Here is a 23041-nt window from a genome sequence, read left to right as displayed (position 1 = left end):
CAGTGACAGGTATTCAAACAAACACGTACACTCAAGCTTTCTTGATAAAACAATTATTTATGTACCGGTCATTTGAATAAGTCTTCTTTAGAAGGAAGCAATATAATACTTTCAAAATACACTTAGTTTCTAAATCCGCAAACACCCATTGGGGATGACACACTTCCTACACCCTCAGGTGACTTCAATATTTGGGACACTGTGGACATTGATATATTACTGTTGGCATTTAGATTAGCACAGAGATGAGTGTCAAAGAAAAGCTTATTAGAGATCACAAATATACTTAAGCAGTCAAATACTTTTCAGCCCTCCCAAATGTCAGAGGAGAGGAGTCTTTCAGTGAAACAGACTAAGCCAAAGTCAATGGGCGAAAGTCTATGTGGCTGAAGCACGAAAGTCTTTGAACAATGTTTTAGAAGTCTTTGTTGAAAAAGATGAATCAATGTAGGCCACAAGCTGTTAGGATTGTGAAGAGTAGAAGCAAATCTACAAGAGGGAAGTTCTTAGACTTTACAGTACCTTTAGTTAGAACAAAATGCAGCAGATGACTTCTGTTCCTGTGCAGCTCTGCAGATCCTGGTGTTCCTGGGCCTCAGTCGTGGGGACAAGAGGGAGGACTTCTGGGGGACTCCTGCAATGCGACGGTTACTGACTGCAACCGGCAGTCTTCCAGCAAGTGGCAATTTGGTGATTCAGCTCCTCGCATCTACCACAAATAGCACCACCGTGGTTTCTGCCTGTCGCTATGGGCTTTTCTAGCATCTGGTGTCCAGTATACTGTTGAGGTGGCTCAGGCTCAGTCAGTCCTGCTTCCTGGGAGTCCGGAGGATCTTCCTGGAGCTCTTGGCCAGCTTAAAAGCAACGCACACAAACTGGTGTTCCTCTCCCTGGTTCTTCGGTTCCAGCAGCAACTGCAGTGGAAGTGCAACCAGTTTCGAGAGGATGTCCATGTGGCTTACTTTGGAGTTGATTGGACCCACCAACACAAGGGGAGAAGTCGTCCTTGCAGCGCTTCTCTAGTCAAAACGAAAGTGGAGTTTCAGCGCAGCAGCAGCGCTTCACTGGGCAGACCAACAGTCCAGGAGTTGAAGCAGGCGTGTTCTTCGGATTCCTTCGTCCAGTGGTAGACTGCCTTCCAAGCCAAGAAGCCTCGCCTTTTTTATGCAGGTTTCTCCCATTCATTCCAGCCTGCAGGGTTGCTGTCCTAGCTGGACAACCTGCCAACCAATCACCTAGGATTGCATTCCTATCTCCTAGGAGACTAAGCACAGGGAGTTTCAGGCACCTCCTTCACTTCCTGCCCCCACCCGACACCCTGGAGCCAGAGGCGGGCTTCACTCGTAAATCCCACCAAAGACAAAATGAACAAAGGGACCAAATTTGCTATAGCACCCAGAGTAACTCTTAAGAAGGACCTTTTCACAGAAAAATGGCGAAAAAAGACCATGGCCATTTTGACAGAAATGGCACCCAGGGGTGCTTTACTGCAGCTGCGAACACATCCTGCGGTAAAGACACGCCACGATAGTAAAAGGTAAACCACTTCCACCAGCCATTCATCGTAGAAAGGGTAACATAAAAATGTTAATGAGAAGTTAGACAAGCAGATACTAGGTAACCCCTCCAGCACCCTATTGTAAGATGGTGTGTGCTGGGTCTAAAATGTTACAAATGCAAGTAAAGTCAATTTCACCTTACTGCTCTTGGAAACAGTAGTTATCTAAGAGAAAGGTGTTTAACCCTTTGGGGAAATCTGGAAGACGTCCCTGTAGGACTACGCCGAAGGTGCTGTGTGCTACAATGTAATGAGATGCCTATGGAGTTTCAGACTCCAAATACCAAAAGAGAGACCTAGTTAAAATTGCATTAAAATACATGAGAGAGTGGGGGGGGAAAAAGGGTCTTGCTCCCTCTAGGTAAAAATGAAAGTCCTAGAGTCCAGCAAAAGAGCTGGGGGGTCTCAAAGGTAGAAAGGAATTGCCACATTTCTGAGAATTCTCCCAAACTTGGCACTTTCCATTTTCTGCTTTTAAAAAAGTTACTTTAATGTTCTCTAGCTTGCTTACATTATATAACCCAAGCCTATTTTTTGCCCAATTCTTCGTTCTATGCTTATTTCCATTATACTACTTTCTCCAAACCGCTTGCATGCTAAGATGCTTTACTCCTTCCTGTATTAGCATGGTACTATTTTTAAGTTCACCTTTTCTTCTGCTGGTGGTTACTATATCCTGAAATTAATAAAAATGCCTTGAAATTGAAGTATGTCACGATTGTGTTTTTTTTTTTTTTTTAAATCAATTACACTCCTTGCCTTCCAAGTGAACACGGCTTTTTTTCCCTTTTTTTTAGGAACTACGGCTGGAGGACTACTTGGTGAACCGCAAGGGCCCTCAGAACCCTGTGGCTGCAGCAGCTTCTGCTACTGGCTTGTTTGGTACGCCTGCTGCCACATCTAGCGCCTCTACAGGATTATTTGGATCTGCCACAACAAACGCAGGATTTGGCCAGGCTAAAACAGCATTTGGGACCAGTATGTATTTTACTGCTTCTTTTTCAAGTTTTTGTAAAACTGTTCTGAAGCAATCTTTATCTTGTGGATTCATAGTTACTCAGTGTAACTTGTATCACACTTGTTTCTGCTTTGCCTTCTCGTCAGCTCTATGGTGGACTCGGATTTTGAAAAATATTCAGCTTCTCCAGCATGGGGTCTGGCATGGATTCACATGCTCATGAATATTCCCCGTCGTCAGGCTGGGAATCCTCGGTAAAGAAAAAATCAGTATCAGTTTCGTTTCTGATCTGTCTTTCGTAGTAGTAACCAATCACTGATCTCTGCGTCATACTGACCACAGCCAATGACTGCCCTCTACCTAAGCCCCGCCTCTGGCAGCCATCTTCAGATTTTTACCGCACGTTCAAGTGTTGGAATCCTCGTGCTATTGCTCTTGAGCGTTAGTGCTATTTTTCACGTTTTTTCTCCAAACATTTCTTTTTCGGTCAAAAGAGCCTCAAGCTCCACCGTTTCTTCATCCGATCAACGGGGACCCGTGTCGGATTTGTCTACGCCCCTCAAGGGTGAAGATTTCGTCGAGCCACGCTTTTGGAGTACTCCAGAAGTTTCTCAGGCCCATCTCGGACATGGCCCAGGAGAAGGGAAGCTCGACGCCCGGAAAACTGTTCAGGGTCTGCCCTGGATGCCAGCTTCAGAATGTCTTCAAGGAGGACGAACGCTCCCTTTGCCTTTACTGCCTACATGAGGACAAGACTCACGTGGAGAAGGACTATGAACGACCGCTATCAACGTCTCGCCATCTGGCTGGAAGGAAAGAGCCCGTCAGGCGAGAAGAAGTCCCAGCGTTCTTCTAAGACCTTTGAGGGCGCCCTGGCGACGGGGGTCCAACAGAAGGCCAGGCACCGCGAGTCCGCTGGCACCGTGAGCACCGAACGGTTGGGCTCTACGGGCGCCAGGCAGGGCGCATTCTCCCCGGCGCCATCAACCACGAGCCAACGCTCTGGCTCGGGTAAGAGGAAGGCCGAGCACCCGGCGGAGCTTCTGGAGGGACCCCGGTTGTGCCCTAAGGCCCCATCGGAGGGGGAGCGAGGTGGTGACCCCTCCCCCTCCCCCAAGGCGGTGAGCGCACCTAAGGTGGTGAAAGCCTTAATCCATCCGGCCAAGGCCTCTATCGAGACAGTCGCGGCGGCCCTGGCTCAGCCTGTGGAGGCTACACCAGTGGTGGCGACCCCAGGGCCCAGAATCTCCCTGCCACCGCGGAGGGAGTCCTCTTTCGTGCCCATCGACAGGACCCCCGTGAAACCTCCGGAGAAGAAAAAGGGGGGGGCAGGAGGTCATCGTGGACTCTGCCTAAGCCTCTGAGGAGGAGCTGATCGAAGTCTTAGGCCACGGCTCTGGCGTGGAAGGCCATCCTGTCGGGGGTGGGGGGGACCCCGACGTGGAAGACGACGAGGGCGTCGAGGATGCCGACGGGGCTCCTGATCGCCCGTCGGATCTCCCTCAACCAGTGCCGCAAGACAACTCGGTGGCCATTTTGTTGGCTATACAGTCCTTGTGCTCGGAGATGAGGACGAGACTGCCGTTACCACCAATGGAGGAACCGCTCCCGACGGGGGACCCGGAGCCAGGCCCTTCTGGGAGCCCTCCCCCTAAGAGAAGAAGAATTCACCCTCCACTTCCTTTTCAGCCATCGCGACCTGTTCAGCCCTCGTCCACGACACGTGGGGAGGATACGGGGACTGACACGGCCGCGACTGGTACAGACGACGAGGATTACGAGGATCTCCCGTCGTCACCTCCCACCCGGGCTTCCCCGCCCGACGAGATTGGATCGTTTCACTCCATGATCGCCAGGGCATCCGAGCTTTTCCAGCTCTGCCCGGAAGAGAAGAAGAAAGGTTTCCTTTATCAACGGCGCGAGACCAAGAGGAAGACGGTCCCCGCTGTACCTCTATTAGACGATATTTGGGATGAGGGCCTCGCCCTCCTCAAGAACCCATCCACGACGCCGGCTAGAAGGGATCGGTACGAGAAGAAGTACCGGGTCCCGGACGCGGCCCCCTTTGTGCCTTCGAGCACAGCCGGACTCGGTCCTCTCCGCGGCGGCCAGGAAGAAAGCCGGGGGGGGCGGGGCCCGGCCTCTACATCAACCTCCCCGCCGGACGGCGAGGGAAAGAAATTAGACACAATGGGACGCAGAGTCGACGATTAAGGCGGCCAACGCCTTGGCTATCGTAGCCTGCTATGACAGGGAGTTGTGGTACAAACTGGCCCCCCTGCTGGACTTCCTACCAGACAAGAGGGCGGAAGCCCTAGAGATCTTGCAGGAAGGAGAGGTGGCTTCTGACCACGCCATTACGATTGCGACGGACATCGCTGACACTGGATTTCGCCAGTTGGGCAACGGCGTGGCCTTAGGCGGCGTGGATGGCTCAAGGCTACTGACTTCCGTCTGGACGTGCAGACCAGAGTCTTGGACACGCCGTTCGACGGAAACAACCTGTTTGGGAAAACAGTGGACGATTCCCTTCAAGCCATCAAGGCGGACACGAGACGGCCCGGGCTCTTGGGGTTCTCCAGCAACGGCGGCCGCCCTTTCGGAGCGGCGGAGGCAAACAGGGTGCCTCCAAAGGTTCCAGCGGCAGATTTTCCACCTACCGTCAAGCGGCCCGTTCGTCGTCACAGGAAGCTTACAGGGGACGAGGCAAGTCAGGCGGACCCCGCCGTCGTCGCCAAGGAGGACAAGACAGCAAAGCCTCGTCGAAGCAGGACTGAACCGGCCGTGTGGTCGGGCCCCCACCGAAGCACCCCGGTGGGAGGCCTGCTGGCGAGCTTGTGGGTGCTGGACGCCCTAGCTCAGGGTCACGCGCTAGAGTTTCTAAAGAGGTGCCCGCGCGTCCCCCCTTGGCCAGGAAAGAACATCACGTCCTTCAACTTCTCTTGGAGGTAAAGGCGATGCTCAAGAAGGGTGCCATCTAGCTCGTCCCAAAGAGGCTTCGGGGCGCCAGAGTTTACTCAAGATACTTCCTTGTGAAGAAGACTGGAGGATGGCGTCCCATCCTGGACCTACGACGACTGAACAAATTCATCAAGGCACAGAAGTTCCGGGTGGTCACCCTCCAACACGTCCTGGGCCAACTGGAGGAGGGCGATTTCCTGTCGTTGTTGGATTTGGAGGATGCCTACTTCCATATTCCCATCCTAAAGGGACACCGAAAGTTTCTCAGGTTCGTGGTCAAAGGGCGTCACTACCAGTTCAGAGCCCTTCGCTTCGGATTGAGGTCGGCACCCAGGGTGTTCACCAAGTTCCTCGCACCGGTGGCAGCGCAGCTGCGCCGAGAGGGGATCCACGTCTACCCCTACCTGGACGACTGGCTCATCCGAGCAAAGACGAAGGAGCTCGCCGTGGAGCACACGGCAAGGACCGTCCAACTACTCGCAGACCTGGGATTCTCCATAAACTATGCCAAATCTCACCTGGTGCCCGCTCAAGACGCACTGTTTCTGGGAGCGAAGCTCGACAGTGTCGCTTCTGGCCTCTCCGTCGGAGGAAAGGACGAGGGCCATCTTGGGCAAGGTGCAGCGGATGCTGGTTGCGGACGCGGCCAGGGTGAGGTCCATCAAGTCCCTCTTCGGAATGATGTCTTCTTGCATTTATCTCATCTGCCTGTGCAGGCTCTGGATGCGCCTGTTGCAGGAGTTCCTGGACGCGCGCTGGATCCAGACAACGGGCAGTTTCGAGGAGAGGATCACACTCGACGAGAGTTTCCAACGAGCGATCGGTGGTGGGGCACCCGCGCACATCTGACGGCGGGCATGGACTTCCAGACCCCCGGCCACCAGGAGTCGGTGACCATGGATGCCTCCCTGGAAGGGTGTGGAGCGCACACCGAAAATCTGCACGCGAGAGGCCTTTGGCTTCCGACGAAGTCCCTCCATATCAACGTCCTGGAGCTCTGTGCAGTGTTTTGGGCCCTCAGGTCTTTTCTTCCGTCCCTCAAGGGCAAGCTGGTGAGGATCTTCACCGACAACACCACCATGTTCTACATCAGGAAGCAGGGCGGTACCAGATCCCTAGCCCTGTCCAAGGAGGCGCAGGATCTATGGCATTGGGCCGTCGCCCAAGGGATGTTTCTGGTGCAGTTTCATCTGGCAGGGATAAAAAAAAAACCCTCGCCGACTCGCTCAGCAGAGAGCTGCGCTCGTGCTACGAGTGGGAACCAAGACAGAATCTAGTGGATGGACCGCCTCTTTCGACGGTGGGGCACACCCCAGATCGATCTGTTCGCGACGGCGACGAACTCCAAGTGCCGGAGGTTCGCCAGCAGGTTTCCCCAGCCGAGGAGCATGGGCGATGCTTTCTCGTTCCCCTGGGAGGGCCTGTTTCTATATGCGTTCTCTCCATTGCCATTGCTGATCCGGCTCATCAACCAGCTCAAAAGGTCAGGGTGCAGGATGATCCTCGTCGCACCTGCGTGGCCGAGACAGATATGGTTCCCGGAGCTTCTGGACTAGTCCGTGTCCCGTCAATCAAGCTGCCAGTGGACGCAGATCTTCTCTCCAGGGAAGGAGGCGCCATCCTCCATCACGACCAGAAGTCGCTGAACTTGCAGGCCTGGCTCCTGCAGTGTTAGAGTTTGGAGGATACCACATACCGGCCGACTGCAGAGGTTCTTGCAAAGGCCAGGGCGTCCTCAACTCTTAAATGCTATGGACACAAATGGAAGAGGTTCTCTGTCTGGTGCCACGCACAATACGTGCGCTGGTATTGTAGGATTGTGAATAGGCCAGGGTCCGTTCTATTTTGGATTTCTGCAGCAGTAAGAAATTGTCCCTCAGGAAAGATCTCAGATTTTGGCCTTTTCTGGGTCCCATCTCCTTTCTAGTGGGTTCAAGTGCATGGTAGTGCCATAGCGGTAGGTGAGGCCCAGTAGAGAGTATCGCAACCTACTCTCTTGTATCCATGACCATGCCCGCACTGTTGAGGATAGCGGATCTGCCAGTACCTTATCTGTGACTCTGGCGAATATCATGCTCTTCAGGTTCAGGGGAGATGCCGTAAACACTTGAGCGCGTATATGTGCGAATTGCTCTGCGGTGTTAGTCCAGTATTTGTCAAAGTATGCCTGTGCAGCGTAATAATATAGGAGAAAGTTAGGGGCCACCAACCCCTCCGTGTCATAACTCTTGCATAGCTTTGGCCAACTTAGTTTGGAGGTGCCTCCTCCCCAAACAAAACTGGACACCATTTTTTGTAGTGTATCAAAAAATGTACCCCCTTTCCATATTGGGATGCCACTGAATAGTTTCGGTACCACCACCATTTTGAGCAAGCATATGCGTCCGTACAAGGACAGCAGCAGTTTTAATCAGTTGAGCTGGTATTCTAGCTGTATCAAGAAAGGCGCATAGTTGTTGGGGTACAGGTTACGCTTGTATGTTGCAATTATAATTCCCAGATATCGAGCAGTGGTGGGGAACCAGCGGAAGCCCTCCATGTTTGCAGATCTGATTGTAGAGCTGTAGAGCTGGACATTGGTATTTCTGATTTAGCCTAGTTTCTCCTGTATCCGGAGTATTTTGTGAAGTCTTCAATGTCTCGCGTAACGGTTGTCAAATTAGTATTTCTGAGGTTTAACTTTGTGTCATCCGCATAGGGAGAAATGAACTGGGGTGTCCCCATGATTCGGATCCCTCTCTAGGCATGTCTGAAACGTAGGTATGCTTCCATTCCTTGTATTGTTAATACAGCCTTGTCTGGTGCCTCTTTTGTAGATCGAAGCTGGGTAACAGCGTCTTCTTAGTCCTTACTCTGAAGGTGGGATTACAGTACAGCAACTTTATGGATCGGAAAAATCCTAAGCCGAACCCATTTGTTGTAGTATGGCGTACATGAACTTCCACGATAGTCAAACGCTTTCTCCGCGTCTAGGGTAACTGCCACTGTCTTCGCTTGAGGGTCCATTTGGGAGGCAATGGCGAAGAATCTCTGCAGGTTTAGAGCAGTGGATCGGCCTGGTATGAAGCTGGATTTGTCCGGGTCTACTAATTTGGACATGTGTTCAGTTTATTGGTTATGGCTTTAACAAAGTTTTGGTGCCTACATTAATTGGGGAGAAGGTCTATATGAGGAGGTATCTTGAGGAGGTTTGAGTGGTTTCAATAGGACCGTGATAATGGCTTCTCTCATTGATGGCGGCAGAATTCCCCTCTCCAGGGACTCCTCCCACACTTCCAGCAGCCTTGGAGCGAGTTCCTCGATGAGTCTTGTAGAGATCTGCGGGTAGGCCATCCGACCCAGGCGATTTACCCGCCCTGAGGTCCTTGATTGCTTGTATTACATCTTCCTGGTTCAGGGGGAGGTTGATAACTACTCTTTTGTCTGGGGTCAGTGTGGGGCGACAGAAGGAGTCCAGGTATTGTTGCAACTCTTCCGTTGAAACTTGTTCCGAGTTTGTGTAGAGCTCTGTGTAGAACCTCAAACTCCTCGTTCACTCTCAGGTGGCCCATGTGTGTCGCACCCATCTTGTCCGTTATGCTGGTGATTTGTCTATGTCCGTATTCAGATTTAATTAGGTTGGCTATCATCCTACCTGACTTTTTCCTTCCCCATATTTTCTGGCTCTGGTAGGTTGTCATATACCAGACCCCTTGTTCTGCTAGGGTTGGAAATTCGGCCAGGGCGTCATGTAACGGGGCTAGGGTTCTTGGTCCTGGTGACTCCGTGTAGGTCTCCTCCGCCTCCTTGATGTATTCCTTGGTTCGGGACAGTTGGATGCGTATTTCTTTCAGTGTACCATGGACTTTGGAAATCCGGTGTCCCCTCAGCCACATTTTGAAGGCTTCCCAGCTCGTGGCGTGTGAACTGACTGATTCCTGGTTGCGTTCAAAGAATTCAGTCACCTCAATCTGTAGCTGTTCTAGTAAAGAATCGTCTTGTAGGTGGTCTGGGGGCATTCTCCATGAGTTTTGGAGCAGTATGGGTACTCCTATCTGGATCTCCAAGACGATCGGGGAGTGGTCTGCCAAGGTTCGGGGCATTATTGTGCATTCTCTCATGTCTGGGATCCAGTCAGTGGAGCAGAGCCAGTAATTGATACGGGAGCTCGACCCATGGACGTGTGAGTGAAATGTGTAGTCTCTGGTGAGGGGGTGCAGTTCCCTCCATACATCTGAAAGTGGTAGCATGGTCATGGCTTCTTTGATGGTTAATGCTGCCTTTGAGTCAGCCCGCTGGGCCGTGGATGTCCTGTCAAGTGAAGGGTCAAGAATTGTCAGGTGTATCGACCCACGTTCTAGTTATTATGCTGCAATATTTAGTGCTGTGGGCTTAGAAAATCCAAGATGGCGGAAAAGCCCACAATTGCGCCGGAATCAAGGAAAACCGCAGTTTTTGCACACACCAAAATGGTCGCCTGACCCGCCACCCACCAGTGCGAGCGTGATGGGCCAGAAGCGCCATGAGTGAAACGTGGTGCCAAAGGAAAAACAGCAGTGCCTGTTAGCTCGAAAAAGTGCTTTGAAATCGCCTTTTGTTTCTCTGAAATGCAAGCTCAAAATGCCTATTTCAAACATTGCAAGATATTCAAAAATCTTACTGAACACCAGCAGACGTCTGGTAGAATGAAGTCTTGTGTGCATACCAAATCTGGAAAGATGAAGAGCCTAAAATAATGTTCATAACAAAACTGGCTGAGCTGTGGATGTCAGCTTAAGTGAAATGGGATTTAAAGCCACTAAAATCAAATGTTTAAAATAAATGAGTGACCTACTTTTGAGTGTCACATAGGTTGCAACTGTTTAAATGTCATAGTTTTGAACTTAGAATCAGCGTTCTAGCTGCATGTGTCAAAATTGTAAGTTTGATTTGAATGAAGAAAAATGGGAACAAAAGTGACCTTTTGGCTGAAGCCTGGCTTAAAGGGACTGAATTCTGCCCGGCAACTACCCCCAACAGGAGTTGAAACTTGCCCAGCAACTGTATTCACAGGCCTGGCCTCCCTTCTGCTGCCCCACCAAAAGGAGATCACACCTCTCTGATTGAATCAGGGGAGGGGTGCCTGGGACTGCAGGAAAACAGAACAATGAACTTCCCTTTGCTCCAAGCAATTTCTAAATCAGGGGGTCGTAACTGGCTTCCTCTTGGAAGGAAATGGGAGGGGCACTGTCTCTGTGAGCCAGCTGAGCTTGGAGGAAGTGGACAAACCAGAAATTCCCCCATGTGCTTTGGGAAACCACACCCCTCTGGGCCAGAGCATAATTTTAGAAAGATGGATAATTCATAGTACATAATTGTCAATTATATCAATAATGATTCCTGTGATTTTTCTGTGCACATTTTAAGAGGTGTTAGGACTCTGTGGTATGTTCTTGTGGGTAGTAGCGGGAAATAGGGTATTACTCCAAATGTATGTTAGTTAAAAATCTGACACTTCATCATCTGATGCCCATATTCCTTGTGCACATTTGTGTAAATTCTGGAAATGTTTAGAGGTTGTGTTCTGGATGAAAAGGGCAGAATTCTGTCAGAAGTGGACACAACACCTTACAAAGACAGGGATCGGATGGTTTGGCGCTACAGAAAATGTTAACTGGCCATATAATATTAGAAAAATTGTACATGGATAAATATGCATTTAAGTCAAAAATAGATTTGTGTGCAAAGTGACAAGGGGCGTGTTCTTTCTGTATGCCATAAAAAGGATGCCGGATGACTCTCAATTCAGTTCCCCAGTTAGGCGACAGAGAATCCTATAGCCTATTAGGATCCTGAGAGGGTTGGGCATAGAAAGTCAGCCTTCCCATCCACTGTCAAAAGACAGAAAAAGAGCCACTGAGACCCAGGTAGAGAGATTCAATTTCCACTTTCTTGCCAAGCACTTTGACGGGAGACTCCAGACTTCAACTCCAGACAGATCCAGAAACCAGAACCTAGAATCCAGACTTCAGAACTTGTAGCAGAGAGGCCTAGTCCGCAAGCTGAATCCTTCAGAGGCCTCAGAATCCAGCCACCTAACCAAACTATTCAACAGCCGGGCTGTGCTCTTTGCTTCTGGCTAGAACTTTTGCCGGAACCAGAGACCCAGACCAGACCGCGGTGCCAGTACCAGAGATCCAGACCAGCAGAGAGAACTGCAGCTAAACCTGTTGACCAGATCTGTGACTAGGCCCTTTCCTTCAACAATTAGGAGTGAGTATCCAGCCAGAGCTGTGCAAAACCAATCTCTTAGTTTAAAACAATCTAATTCAAACCATTTCAACCTATTTAGAACTGCATAGAAATCGTGTGTCCATTCTGTGATTTCAAACCTGTGAAAGTGTCAATTGCCATTCGGAATCATTATTTCATTTCTAAAATCTAACGCCACAAAATCGTCTATCTTTTGAACCATACGTGCTAGGAACGCGATTTAACTGTCATCTTAAAGCTAAGAATCTCAGCTTTCCAACAAGCCCAAAACCCAAAGGCATGCTTCCATTCCTTATAGTTTTTCCAACGCACTCGGAAAAAGTGCCGCGAATTGCAATTTGGCTCAAATTCTCCACCTGTCAAAAATCGCTGTCTTTTGCTTCCATTGCTGAAATTCGTTTTCAACCTGATGATCCCTCATGAATCATTGCTAGTGTTGACCTGAACTAATTCAAAGTAGCTGTCACCTACCCTGAATCTCCTATAGGGAATTAAAATCATTTTTAGCATATTTTTCACTTCTTTCCTAATCACATGTAAAAGTATTTTTGCCTGTTTAAAAGCATACCGGTTGCTCCAAGCTGCGGGGGGGGGGGGAGGGAACTAGAATTTGTATTGCATTTGATTATATTTCTGAAAATGGTGTGCTCTCCTTCCATCTCTTTATATTGCATAGGGGGGGGGAGTGAATTGCCACAAGGGAAAAAGTGATTATATTATCTCTTGTTGAAACCATATCAGTTTACCCCTGTGCTGCATTCTTTTCCATCCTTGCATTTCCATGAAACCATAAAAGCATTCTCAGCTACCTTATCCTCTCTATACCAACTCCTAAGTAATTAAAAATGTGTGCTAGTGTAATATTATCCATTGTTGATCACTGTTATATTCATAAGTGTGCTATCAAATATTTATTTATAAAAGTGTGATATATATATGTATCGTTTAATTTTTCAATAAATCTTTTAAGTTGCAAAACAAACCAACTTCTTGGCTCAGTGAGGTCAGGGGGATCCAAAGAGAGGGGCGTTATATAAGGGTTTATCATCCAGGTTTATGAACTAGACATAAAAATATATAAATAAGGGCTTCCATTGGGCAGACCAGACCAGGCATTGACTTAGTTGGATTGCTAGATTGGAGTCACTTAACAGAATGGTATTGAAATCACCTCCCCATATTACTCTTGCTCATCTGTTGGCATTATTAATGTAATTATTTGCTGTTAAAATTCTGGAGCGTCTATGTTGGACCATATGTATTAATAATTACATCTTGCTCTTGCAGTGATCCCCACAGTATTACGTCATTACGTATCTGCCTTCAGTATCCACTTTGATTTTAGACACGAGGAATCAGAGTCTGCGGTGGATCGCAGTTAGCATCCCTCTCGATTGTGATGAATAGTCCGTCGCATATGTTTGTGGACCCCAGGAGCGGCACAGTGAGACAGTTATTCATTCAGTGGCATGAGTCTCCGGTAGCAGAAGAATGTCAATCCTAAGCCTGTTGACATATGCTAGGATTTTTCTGGCTTTGATCGGGTTGACCAGTCCCCTGACATTCCAGGACAAGTCTTTTTACCTTTATTCATTTGATGTGTCATCATTAGTTATAGCTGTTCGTATGGCTGTTGTGCTTGAGGTTTTGTACTGTCTTTCTTTCCCCTCTATTGATGCCAGTTTTTTCACTTTACAACAAAAAGTTAACTGTAGTAACTCCTCCCCAACCCCCCCAGCGTGATCCCTTGTTTGCATTCATTGATGCAAATATGTATCATTGAGGATCTGGTTCTGTCCAGGCAACCGGCCTGTAGCCCGAACCCGCCCACCCTCACCATCCCCCCAATCGGGCGGTGTATCCCAGTGAACCATCTGCAACTTTGTAAAGTGAGGGGGCTGGATGGCTCGCTTCCCTCACCGGAGTCATGGCTGTATTTTTCTATCGAAATGGTGTACTGTTTTGTTTCTGACTTGATTCTTGTATACCTGTCTTTTTTTCAAGCCTGGTCGTATGGATTTCTGAGTTCAGGTTCCGTTCTGCACTGCCGGAATGTGTTGCTCTAGGTATGTCATGGCATCTTCAGGTGTCTCAAAGAATTGTCCTGCTGGCGTGTTGTATGCGCAGCCTGGGCAGAAATAGCATTGCGTATATTATTTTCCTTTCCCCAAGCGCTTTCTTTACTGTCTCAAAGGAGCGCCTCGCAGCTTGGACCCCAGTTGAAAAGTCTGGATAGATGTGGATGTGGCTAGAATTGTAGGGTAGGGGGGCCTTGTTCTCGTGTCAGCCGTAGGATGAGATCGCAATCTCGGTAGTTGAGTAATCTTGCTATGATTGTTCGGGGCGGAACTGCTAGTTTAGGCAGAGGGGTAAGTGCCCTGCGTGCTCTTTCGATCAGGAATTGTTTTGAAAACTGCGCATCCGGGAACAAGGAGTGGAGTATATCTTCGAGGAAGCGTTCCATGGAGGTGTTGATTTTGCACTCCGCCACCCTGCCCACACTTATGTTACGGCTTGATCGGGATTCTAGGACCTCACATTTGTTCTGGAGGGTTTTGACATCTTTTTGGATTTGTTCCAGTGTTTTGCTCTGTGTGACAGACGTGTCTTCCAGTGTGGACCTGGCAGGAGGTGGTTCTCATGCTGGAGAAAGGGGCTATAGAACCGGTGCCGGTGGCAGAGATAGGCCAAGGGGGTTTATTCCTGCTACTTTGTGGTGAAGAAGCCCAATGGCAAGTGGAGACCCATTCTGGATCTTCGGGCGTTGAACAAGACTCCACACTCTTCAGTGGACATCCGATCGGTGCAGCCGGACGAATTTCTGGCGTCGTAATCTCCCAGGACGTTCACGGGGCAGGGGGCGTGTGAAGGACACATTCCAGGGTCTTGTCAAATGAGGCACATTTGGCATTGGGCTCTGGCTCAAGAGATCAGTATTGTGGCCTATCTGCTAGGGGTGTTGAATGTTCAGGCGGACGCACTCAGCAGGGATGCCAGCCAGCTGCACGATTGGAAGCTGAAGGAGCAGCAGATTTCGATGATCTTCCAGCGAGGGGGGCATCCTCCGTTGGATCTTTTTGCAACAGTAGAAAACAAGCAGTGTTGGGAGTTCGCCAGCAGAGGGGCTCATCCAGAGTCTCTGGGGGATGCGTTTTCGTTCCCGTGGACGGGCCAGTTCGCATATGCCCCCCCGTTCTCCCCCATTTCCACTTATTCGGCGGACCCTCCAGTGAGTGGATTGGGAAATGCCAATGCTGTGATTCTCGTGGCCATGTTCTGGCCCAAACAGACGTGGTTCTCCATTCTCCTTCATATGTCGATGGAAGAGCCGATTCGGTTGGGGGCGACTCCAGATCTCCTATCGCAGAATGAGGGCAAGGTGTGGCATCACGGTCCGGGCTCTCTCAGCCTGACGCCTTGGCTCCTGACCACTCCGATTTCAGCCATTTAGGTATTTCCCAGGACCGTCCACAAATATCTCATACAGATGTAAATGGAAGAGATTTTGCGAATGGTGTAAGGCCTACCCTGGGGTTGACCCTTTGAACGTTTCCACGGCGCAGGTTCTCCCGTACCTGTTGCATTTGGTGGAGGGGGCCCTGGTATCGTCATCCATTAAGGTGCAATTGGCAGCGATATGTAGGTTCACTAGGAGGCGTCCTGCTGCTCCTCTGTTCAGTGATCGGTTAGTGAAACCTTTTATGAAAGGGTTGTTTAGAGCTTTTCCTCCTATGAAGAAGTTTGCGCAGGTGTGGAGCCTTAATGTGGTACTTTCAGGTTCGATAAAACCGCCTTTTGAACCAATGTCGACGGCTCCCTTAAAGTTTCTATCATGGCAGGTGGCTTTTCTGGTGGCAATTACTTCGGCCAGGCGGATATGAGTTGCAGGTGCTGGTCGTCGACCCTCCAGATTTCTGAAGGACAAGGTTATTCTGGCCACTAACCCGCACTTTATCCCCAAAGTGCTGACGGCATTTCACAAACTCCTCTATTGTTTTACCCTAGTTTTTTGCTACGGCATCCACGCCAGCAGAAAGGGCCCTGAATTCTCTTTACGTTAAGAGCACTTTAAAGTTTTATTTGACCCGCACTCAGGGCTTCAGGAAGTCAAAGCACTCCAAGAAGGGACAGGCTCTCTCCCACGTTGGGTGTCCTCAATTTCGTTGTGCCACTCAAAACCTGGGAATCCTTTGAGGAGGGTTCCTGAGGCTCACTCGATGAGATCCACGTCTTCGTCGGCGGCGTTATGGTCGGGGATTCCGCTGGTGGATATTTGCCAGGCTCCTCTTAAAATCTGAAGGGAAGCCGCGGGGTGGTGGTATTTATACCACGCGTTCTACTGGTGGGGCCTAAAGCACCCAAAAAGGACATTGATGAGACTCTAAAATGACTAGGTTTTCAATAGGAAAACGCTAGGTTAAAGTGACCGAGGTTTCCCAGCCTGACAGGGAATATTCACAGCATGTGAATCCATGAAAGATACCAATGCTGGATAAATGGAGTTACAGGTAAGAAACTACTCCCTTTCTTCTTAATCGCAAGGGGATTGCATTTCATGGTCTCGATTGAGGCGTTCAAGATTTCAAACCAATCGTTACAGCTATGTTTTCATTTATTCAGTAAAAAGGCTTCTGATGCTTGTTAATCTGCTTAGAATCACATGCTGTGCATTTGGTCCGACATCCAGTGGTAACCGTGGAGTATTGCATCTTGTCTTTCGGGGACTGAAGGGGGACGTCGGCACAGGCGTGTCTAACACTATCCCTATCGTGACGTGTAGTGTACTCAAAATCCCTCACGCGCTGAGGTCCCTCAGTTTTTTTCCACCCAGATAACTGGTCGCCCTATAGCAGAGCTCTTACTAGAGACATTGTTTATCTTTACCGAATTGTCGGTTATTCCCAGTCACTTCGGTCCCAAGACAATCTTCGACGACTACAGTGGATTCGTCTACGGCTGTGGATTTCGGTGCCTAAGATCCGGCGGCCGAATTTTTCACGTGGTCTGGCCTTCTGGCCAGCCTCTACAGCAGGGAGAGTGGGGTCTGGGTGGCCATATTGTCGCAATGTGTTTCCTCTTTCCCTTTTGGTCTGGTCATCCTTCCCTTTAGCTTTGGAAAGGACTCCTTTTAGATTCTGCCCTAAGTGTAGGGTTAGATATCCTTGGAAGGACGAACACAGGAGGTGTGCGGCCTGCAAACTCCTTCAGCCTAAAGTCCTTAAGGAGCGCTGTGTAAAGCGGTGGGCCGTGTACAGTTCGCTGGTCGAACCCCCTTCCCCCACCTCCACACCCGCTGAGAGTGACAGGGGTACTTGGGATGACCAAACATCCATTGCAGATGTTATAGACCTTGAGGCGGACGTTTCTAGGTCCGCTGCGGCCAACACCAACCCTTTAAGGCCTGACACTGGTCTCGCTACAGGGACAACATCCGGCGACGGGTGTACTAGCGCATCACACTATGCACACAAACCCATCGCACTAAGCACACAACCCCTATACTGGTTTCGACATATTCATCGAAAAAGGTGAAGGCGCCAACAGGGCCGCCGAAAACTTTGCCGGTTTCCTCGGATCGTTCTGATCCAAAGCCTTCTCCGCATACGCAGCAGCGTCTTGCAACTGGGCAGTCCAAATCAAACAACGGCGCTACTCTAAAAACTGCACACGTTGAAGCGCGGAAATCAGACGCTTCAACGGTCTCAAAGGCCGCGGTAGGCCCAAAAACTACGGCTAGGCCTCTACCCGAAAAACCGACCGCTAGGCCCTCTAGCGCCGCTGAAGGTAGTTTACCTGCAGGTAAACCATCGGAGCCACTTTCTCACGCCGATTCAGCGACTATCGAAAGCAGCATCGAAAGAATTACAGCGGCGGTGGGTCTTACCCCGTTTCGCCTAAAGTTATGGGACAAGTTGTGGAAAAAGTTTCAGATGTGGATTGGGATCCTGATTCTTATGACGCTTACGAAGATGGCCAGGAGCCTCTCTCCGACACGCTAAAGGACTCTTTTCGACGCTGCAGGACGGAAAACATAGTTTCTCCACCTGCAGGCCCGTTTGGGTCCTCTAAATGGACTACAGAGAAGTTTGAAGGGTGTATGGATCGACTGGGGAGGATTATTGGGTTTTCTGACCATCCTCCCCCGAAAAGGGCTCGGATGGACCCTAATCTCCAAATTGAAGATCAGTTTTATGCTTTCCAGCAGGAAGACGTTGTCCACATGGACACATATAGGGACATTTATAATGAAGAAGAGGAAGCTTCATTTCTTTAAAGTCATGAGGAAGAACAGGATACTACGGACAACTTGGAGGAAACCCAGCAAGAAGGTCATGACCCCTGGACACAGCAAGATCAGGAGTCTGATGCCTGGTGCCTGGATTCTCCTCCGTCCACCCCGGCCCGCCAGGCCTCTCCTGTAGATTACCAAATGGCTTTCAACTCCATGTTGCAAAAAGCAGCTGAATACTTCAAAATTTCCACTCAAGAGACGGTGCCTGAGCAGGATTTTGTAGAGGATATACTTAAGGAGAAACCGCCATCTAGCCAGGCCATACCCCTCCTCAACTCTGAAGAGAAGGGTGGCTCCCTCATTGGTATCAGCAGCTCAAACCTGGGCAGTGAACCCAAGAGTCAAAATTATTTTGGCCTTCCCCTTCCGACCCTCTATACATCAGAGGGCACGCCATCCCAGATTCATTGGTAGTGACTACCACTCGAAAAAGGGCAGGGGTACCCCTTGCCACGGGGGAATCGCCGACGGACAAGGAATCTAAACGACTGTATGCCCTTGGCAAACTTGTCATGCCAGCAGCCGCATACACTACGCGGATTGCTAATACTAAACTATTTGCAAGCTATGGAGGGAAGACCAGTTAACCATCATGTGATCAAGAACACCCTTGACACTGCGGAAACTGCAGGCAGGTCTCTGGCCCAAGGGACCCAACAAAAGACATGCTTGGCTGCGTACGTCAGGTTTTAAGCCGGAAACTCCAGCCTCCCTCATCAAGCCCATTGAGGACTCTGACCTCTTCGGGAAGCCGGTGGATGAGGCTTTGGAAGCAGCCAAGAAGGAGCATGAGAGACTGAAGTCCCTGCAACAAATCGCACAGAAGCCTTCCACCCAGAGGGGTAATGTCTCTCGGCGGTCGTTTCGAGGGCAAGCCCATGCTGGTCAAAACTACGTCACGGGAAACTTCAACTCAGGACAGACTTCTGGAAACACTGCATACTACCCAGCAAGGGCTGAGAAGCGCGGCAAAGGCAGAGGTAGAGGCCGCAATCCCAGAGGAGCCACAGCCTGTGGTCAGAAATGACCACCAAATCCAGGTCTCCTCCCATGTTATCCTGGTCGGGGGCGATTAACATCTTTCCTCATGGCATGGGCGGGGATAACTTCAGACCAGTGGGTCATAAAGACGGTCGCCCACGGTTACTGCGTGGAATTTGCCCGACCTCCACAATTCAGACCGCCGCGCTCACAGCGCCTTTCACCGGACCATCTGGAGATCCTGAACTAAGAGATGGAAGCGCTGCTGGGAAAGGACGCCATAAAAGCCGTCCCTATTCTTCAGGTAAACGAGGGTATTTTATTCAGTGTACTTACTTGTACCCAAAAAGGATCTCGCCATGCGCCCTGTTCTAGATGTGCGCCCAGCTAACAAGTTTATAAAACCCCAGAAGTTTTGCATGGTAACACTGCAGCAGGTGATCCCATTGCTGAAACAAGGGGACGACATGGCAACATTGGATATGAAAGATGCATACTTTCATATTTCAATGTTGCCGGCGCACAGGAAATAACTAAGGTCCATGATCCAGGACAGGCATTATCAATTCAAGGTACTCCCCTTCGGCATAGCCTCAGCGCCAAGGGTGTTTACCAAAGTCCTGGCAGTGGCGGCAGCACACCTGTGCAGACTATCGGTCCCAGTTTACCCTTACCTCGACGACTAGCTCATTACGGGGGACTCGTTCGCTTGTTTTTCGAACACCCAAAAACAGATATCCTGTTCAGTCTGGGTTTCTCAATCAACGAAAAGAAATCCAGCTTAGTCCCCAGTCAAATAAAACAATTTGAGCTCTAATTCGGACGAAGGACGGTCTCGTCTTCCCATCCGAGAGGGTTCAGAACATGCTTTATCAGATCCCTCAATATGTAGCCAATCGGGAGGTGACGATGCGCAAAGCCATGCGCTTGCTAGGAATGATGGCGTTATGCATATACTTGGTGCCCCATGCCCGTCTGCGTCCCATGCAAGTGTGGCTCAACAGCCAGTGGTCAGGCCAGCAGACAATGGGAAGATCTGGTAGTTGTCTCGCCAGCCCTCGTTCGCTCTGCAGTGGTGGTCAAGAGAAAACCACTTGAAGGGGAAGACCTTCACCACCCCTGCAGTGGAAGCCACTCTCACGCCAGACTCGTCTCTCACAGGGGTTGCGGGGGGGGAGGGGGTCGGGGGACTCGCTCACTTGCTTCAGCAGACAGCGCACGGAGTGTGGTCTCCTCAAGTAGCATCCAACCATATAAACTGCCTGGAGCTATTAACGGCGTTCAAAGCATTGAAGGCCTTTCAGATGCAACTGCAACGGAAGACAGTGCTGATCCTAACGGACAGCACTACAGCGATGTATTACCTGAACAAACGGGGGCACTCACTCTCCAGGGCTATCCAAGCTGTCCCAAAACCTTTGGATATGGGCTCTCTCACACAAGATGTTTTTGTTGTCCCAACATGTTCCAGGGGAACTCAATCTTCTGGCAGACGTACTCAGCAGAGATTTTCAGCTGCCAGAAGAATACGAATGGCAGCTACACGAAGACATTGTATCCAACGTCTTCGCAGAATGGGGCTTCCCAGAGATCGACTTGTTTGTAACTCAGGAGAAGGCCCAATGCCAAGACTACGCCTCCAGGTACCCCCAGAACCGATCCAAGGGGGAACTGTCTCTGGATAACATGGTTGGAGAAATTTGTCTACGCCTCCCACCCCCCCCCCCCCCCCCCAACTCCCCTTCTCAACAAGATAGTGCACAAGATGCACCAGGAACCAGTTACCACGATACTGGTGGCCCCCATGTGGGCCCGCTAACCCTGTTTCGCTCACCTGATGGAAATGTCCCTCTCCCCACCAGTGAAACTACCCTGCCCGTACAACATGTTGTCTCAGGCCAGGGGGGGGGGACCCTATACCCATGCCCACAAACCCTGAACTTAGCAGCTTGGCTCCTGAGATCATAGTTTGGACACCTGCAACTCCCTCAGAGGTGCTTGGACATACTCAGGGAAGCGTGAAAAACGAATACATGTTATTGCTATGCCAGCAAATGGAAACGTTTTGTCATCTAGTGCAAATCCAAGGGCGTTAATCCCATCGATTGCACACCCACACACATTGTGCTTTATCTAACCCATCTGTTGGACACTGGGTTAGTCTTCAATTCCCTAAAGGTTCATCTGGCTGCTCTGTCAGCCTACACCACTTCACAACAAAAGGTGTCGTGGTGGAAAATACCTGTGGTTAAAGCCTTTATGGAAGGGGTTAAGAGGATTTATCCTCCCATTTCTCACCCAGCCCCTGGATGGGATCTGAATGTGGTTTTGACCAGGCTCATGGGAGCTTCCTTTGAGCCTATGCATAAAGCAAGCCTGAAAGACCCGACTTATAAAACAGCCTTCCTAGTGGCTATCACTTCTATAAGAAGGGTTAGCGAACTACAGGCTCTTTCTCTTCTAGACCCATTTGTTACAGTCCACAAAGATAAGGTAGTTCTGCGCACACCTCCCAGATTAGCGCCTAAATTCATCTTGAAGTTCCATGTGAATCAATCGAACTACCCACTTTCTTCCAGAACCCTACTAACATGGCCGAAAGAAGCCTACACACACTGGATGTGCGCAGGGCAGTTGTTCTACCTGCAAAGAACTAAACCACTGAGGAAGACTAAACAATTATTCGTTTCAGTGGCACCTGGTAGAGAAGGGGGATCCTGTCTCTAAATTGGCTATCTCAAGGTGGATTGTCAAATGCATCACACTGTTTCTCTCTTGCTAAGAGAGAACTGCCCTTCTACTCGAGGCACTGGGGCATCCATAGCATTGATTGCAAATGTTCCCCTTGAGTCCATTTGCAAAGCGGCAACCTGGAGTTCTGTACACACCTTTACAAAACACTATTGCCTAGACACTCATTCTAGGTCTGATTCTCAGGTGGGACAAGCAGTACGAAGACATCTTTTCTCTACTGTTCCTTCTCACAACCCACCTCTAACTCCGGGTACTGCTCGCTAGTCTATGCACAGCATGTGATTCTAAGCGGATTAACAAGCATCAGAAGACATGCATTACTTACCGTAAAAGCATTTCTGATGATTGTATCTGCTTAGATTCACATGCGCCCTCCCTACCTCCCCGCTCATGGTGGAAGGAACCTAGAAGTCTTACTGCTTTCTCTCTTTATGTACTCACTATAGCCTTGGGCTCCCTCATGGCAGAAAAAATACAATCGGAGGGACCTCGGCGAGTGGGATTTTGGGTACACTGCACGTCACGATAGGGATAGTGTTAGACACGCCTATGCCGACGTCCCCTTTCGGTCCCAGAAAGACGAGATGCAATACTCTGCTGTTACCACTGGATGTCGGACCATATGCACAGCATGTGAATCTAAGCAGATAAAATAATCAGAAATGCTATTATGGTAAGTAATGTATGTCATACCCATCGTTTGTTGTCAATAGGGGGTGTGATGTAATCAACTAGTGTTTTGCGAAGCAGGTCCAGCGATTTCCATAAGACTATGGAGTCCATTGATTGTAAAGCTGTTTCGAATCTTATTCTTGTTACTGGAAACGCGTGTCAATGAAGGCACTCTCCTCCAGAGAAAAAAGCAAAATGTTTGGGGTTCCATTGTCTGAAAGATCTTTCCCAACGGGGATCATTCTGGCTAGCTGGCAGAAAGGTTTTGTGCCAATTTATAAACGAGGACACAGAGGGAACCCCCAAAGTTAGGGAATACTCCCCATCGAAGGTCTTCGGGAGACTCCACCTGAAGGAACTCCTAGATTATAGGGATACATTTTATTTCCCCCTGTCCTAGACTTCAGAAAGGTTTCCTCCACTTTGACCAACATATTGGCACTGATCACGACCATCAAACAGGCGTACATAAAACTGTCTATGCTGCCTTCATTGATTTTAGTGACGATTTTGACACTGCATCGAAATGTATTCTGGAATGATCTTTAGTTGGGGGAATACCGAGAGGGATACTGAAAATGCTTCTTTCAGCAACACATTGCTGACTGGGGATCAACCGTGAGAGTTGTCTCAG

The 23041-nt window shown here is 49.6% G+C and overlaps 1 protein-coding gene across 2 annotated transcripts in view; it reads left to right on the top strand.

Annotated features, from left to right (window-relative positions):
* NUP98 (nucleoporin 98 and 96 precursor) overlaps positions 1 to 23041 on the top strand; it is a 2071147-nt gene that overhangs the window by 330185 nt on the left and 1717921 nt on the right. For both annotated transcript variants that reach the window (XM_069640340.1, XM_069640339.1), the window contains exon 7: positions 2356 to 2536. In XM_069640340.1, the coding sequence (XP_069496441.1) occupies positions 2356 to 2536 (181 nt within the window). The remainder of the gene's footprint in view (positions 1 to 2355; positions 2537 to 23041) is intronic.

This window comes from Ambystoma mexicanum, chromosome 7q (genome assembly GCF_040938575.1).
Source record: "Ambystoma mexicanum isolate Mex_15411 chromosome 7q, UKY_AmexF1_1, whole genome shotgun sequence".
In the NCBI taxonomy this organism is placed as follows: Eukaryota; Metazoa; Chordata; class Amphibia; order Caudata; family Ambystomatidae; genus Ambystoma; species Ambystoma mexicanum.
This window is presented reverse-complemented; position numbering and strand designations above follow the sequence as displayed.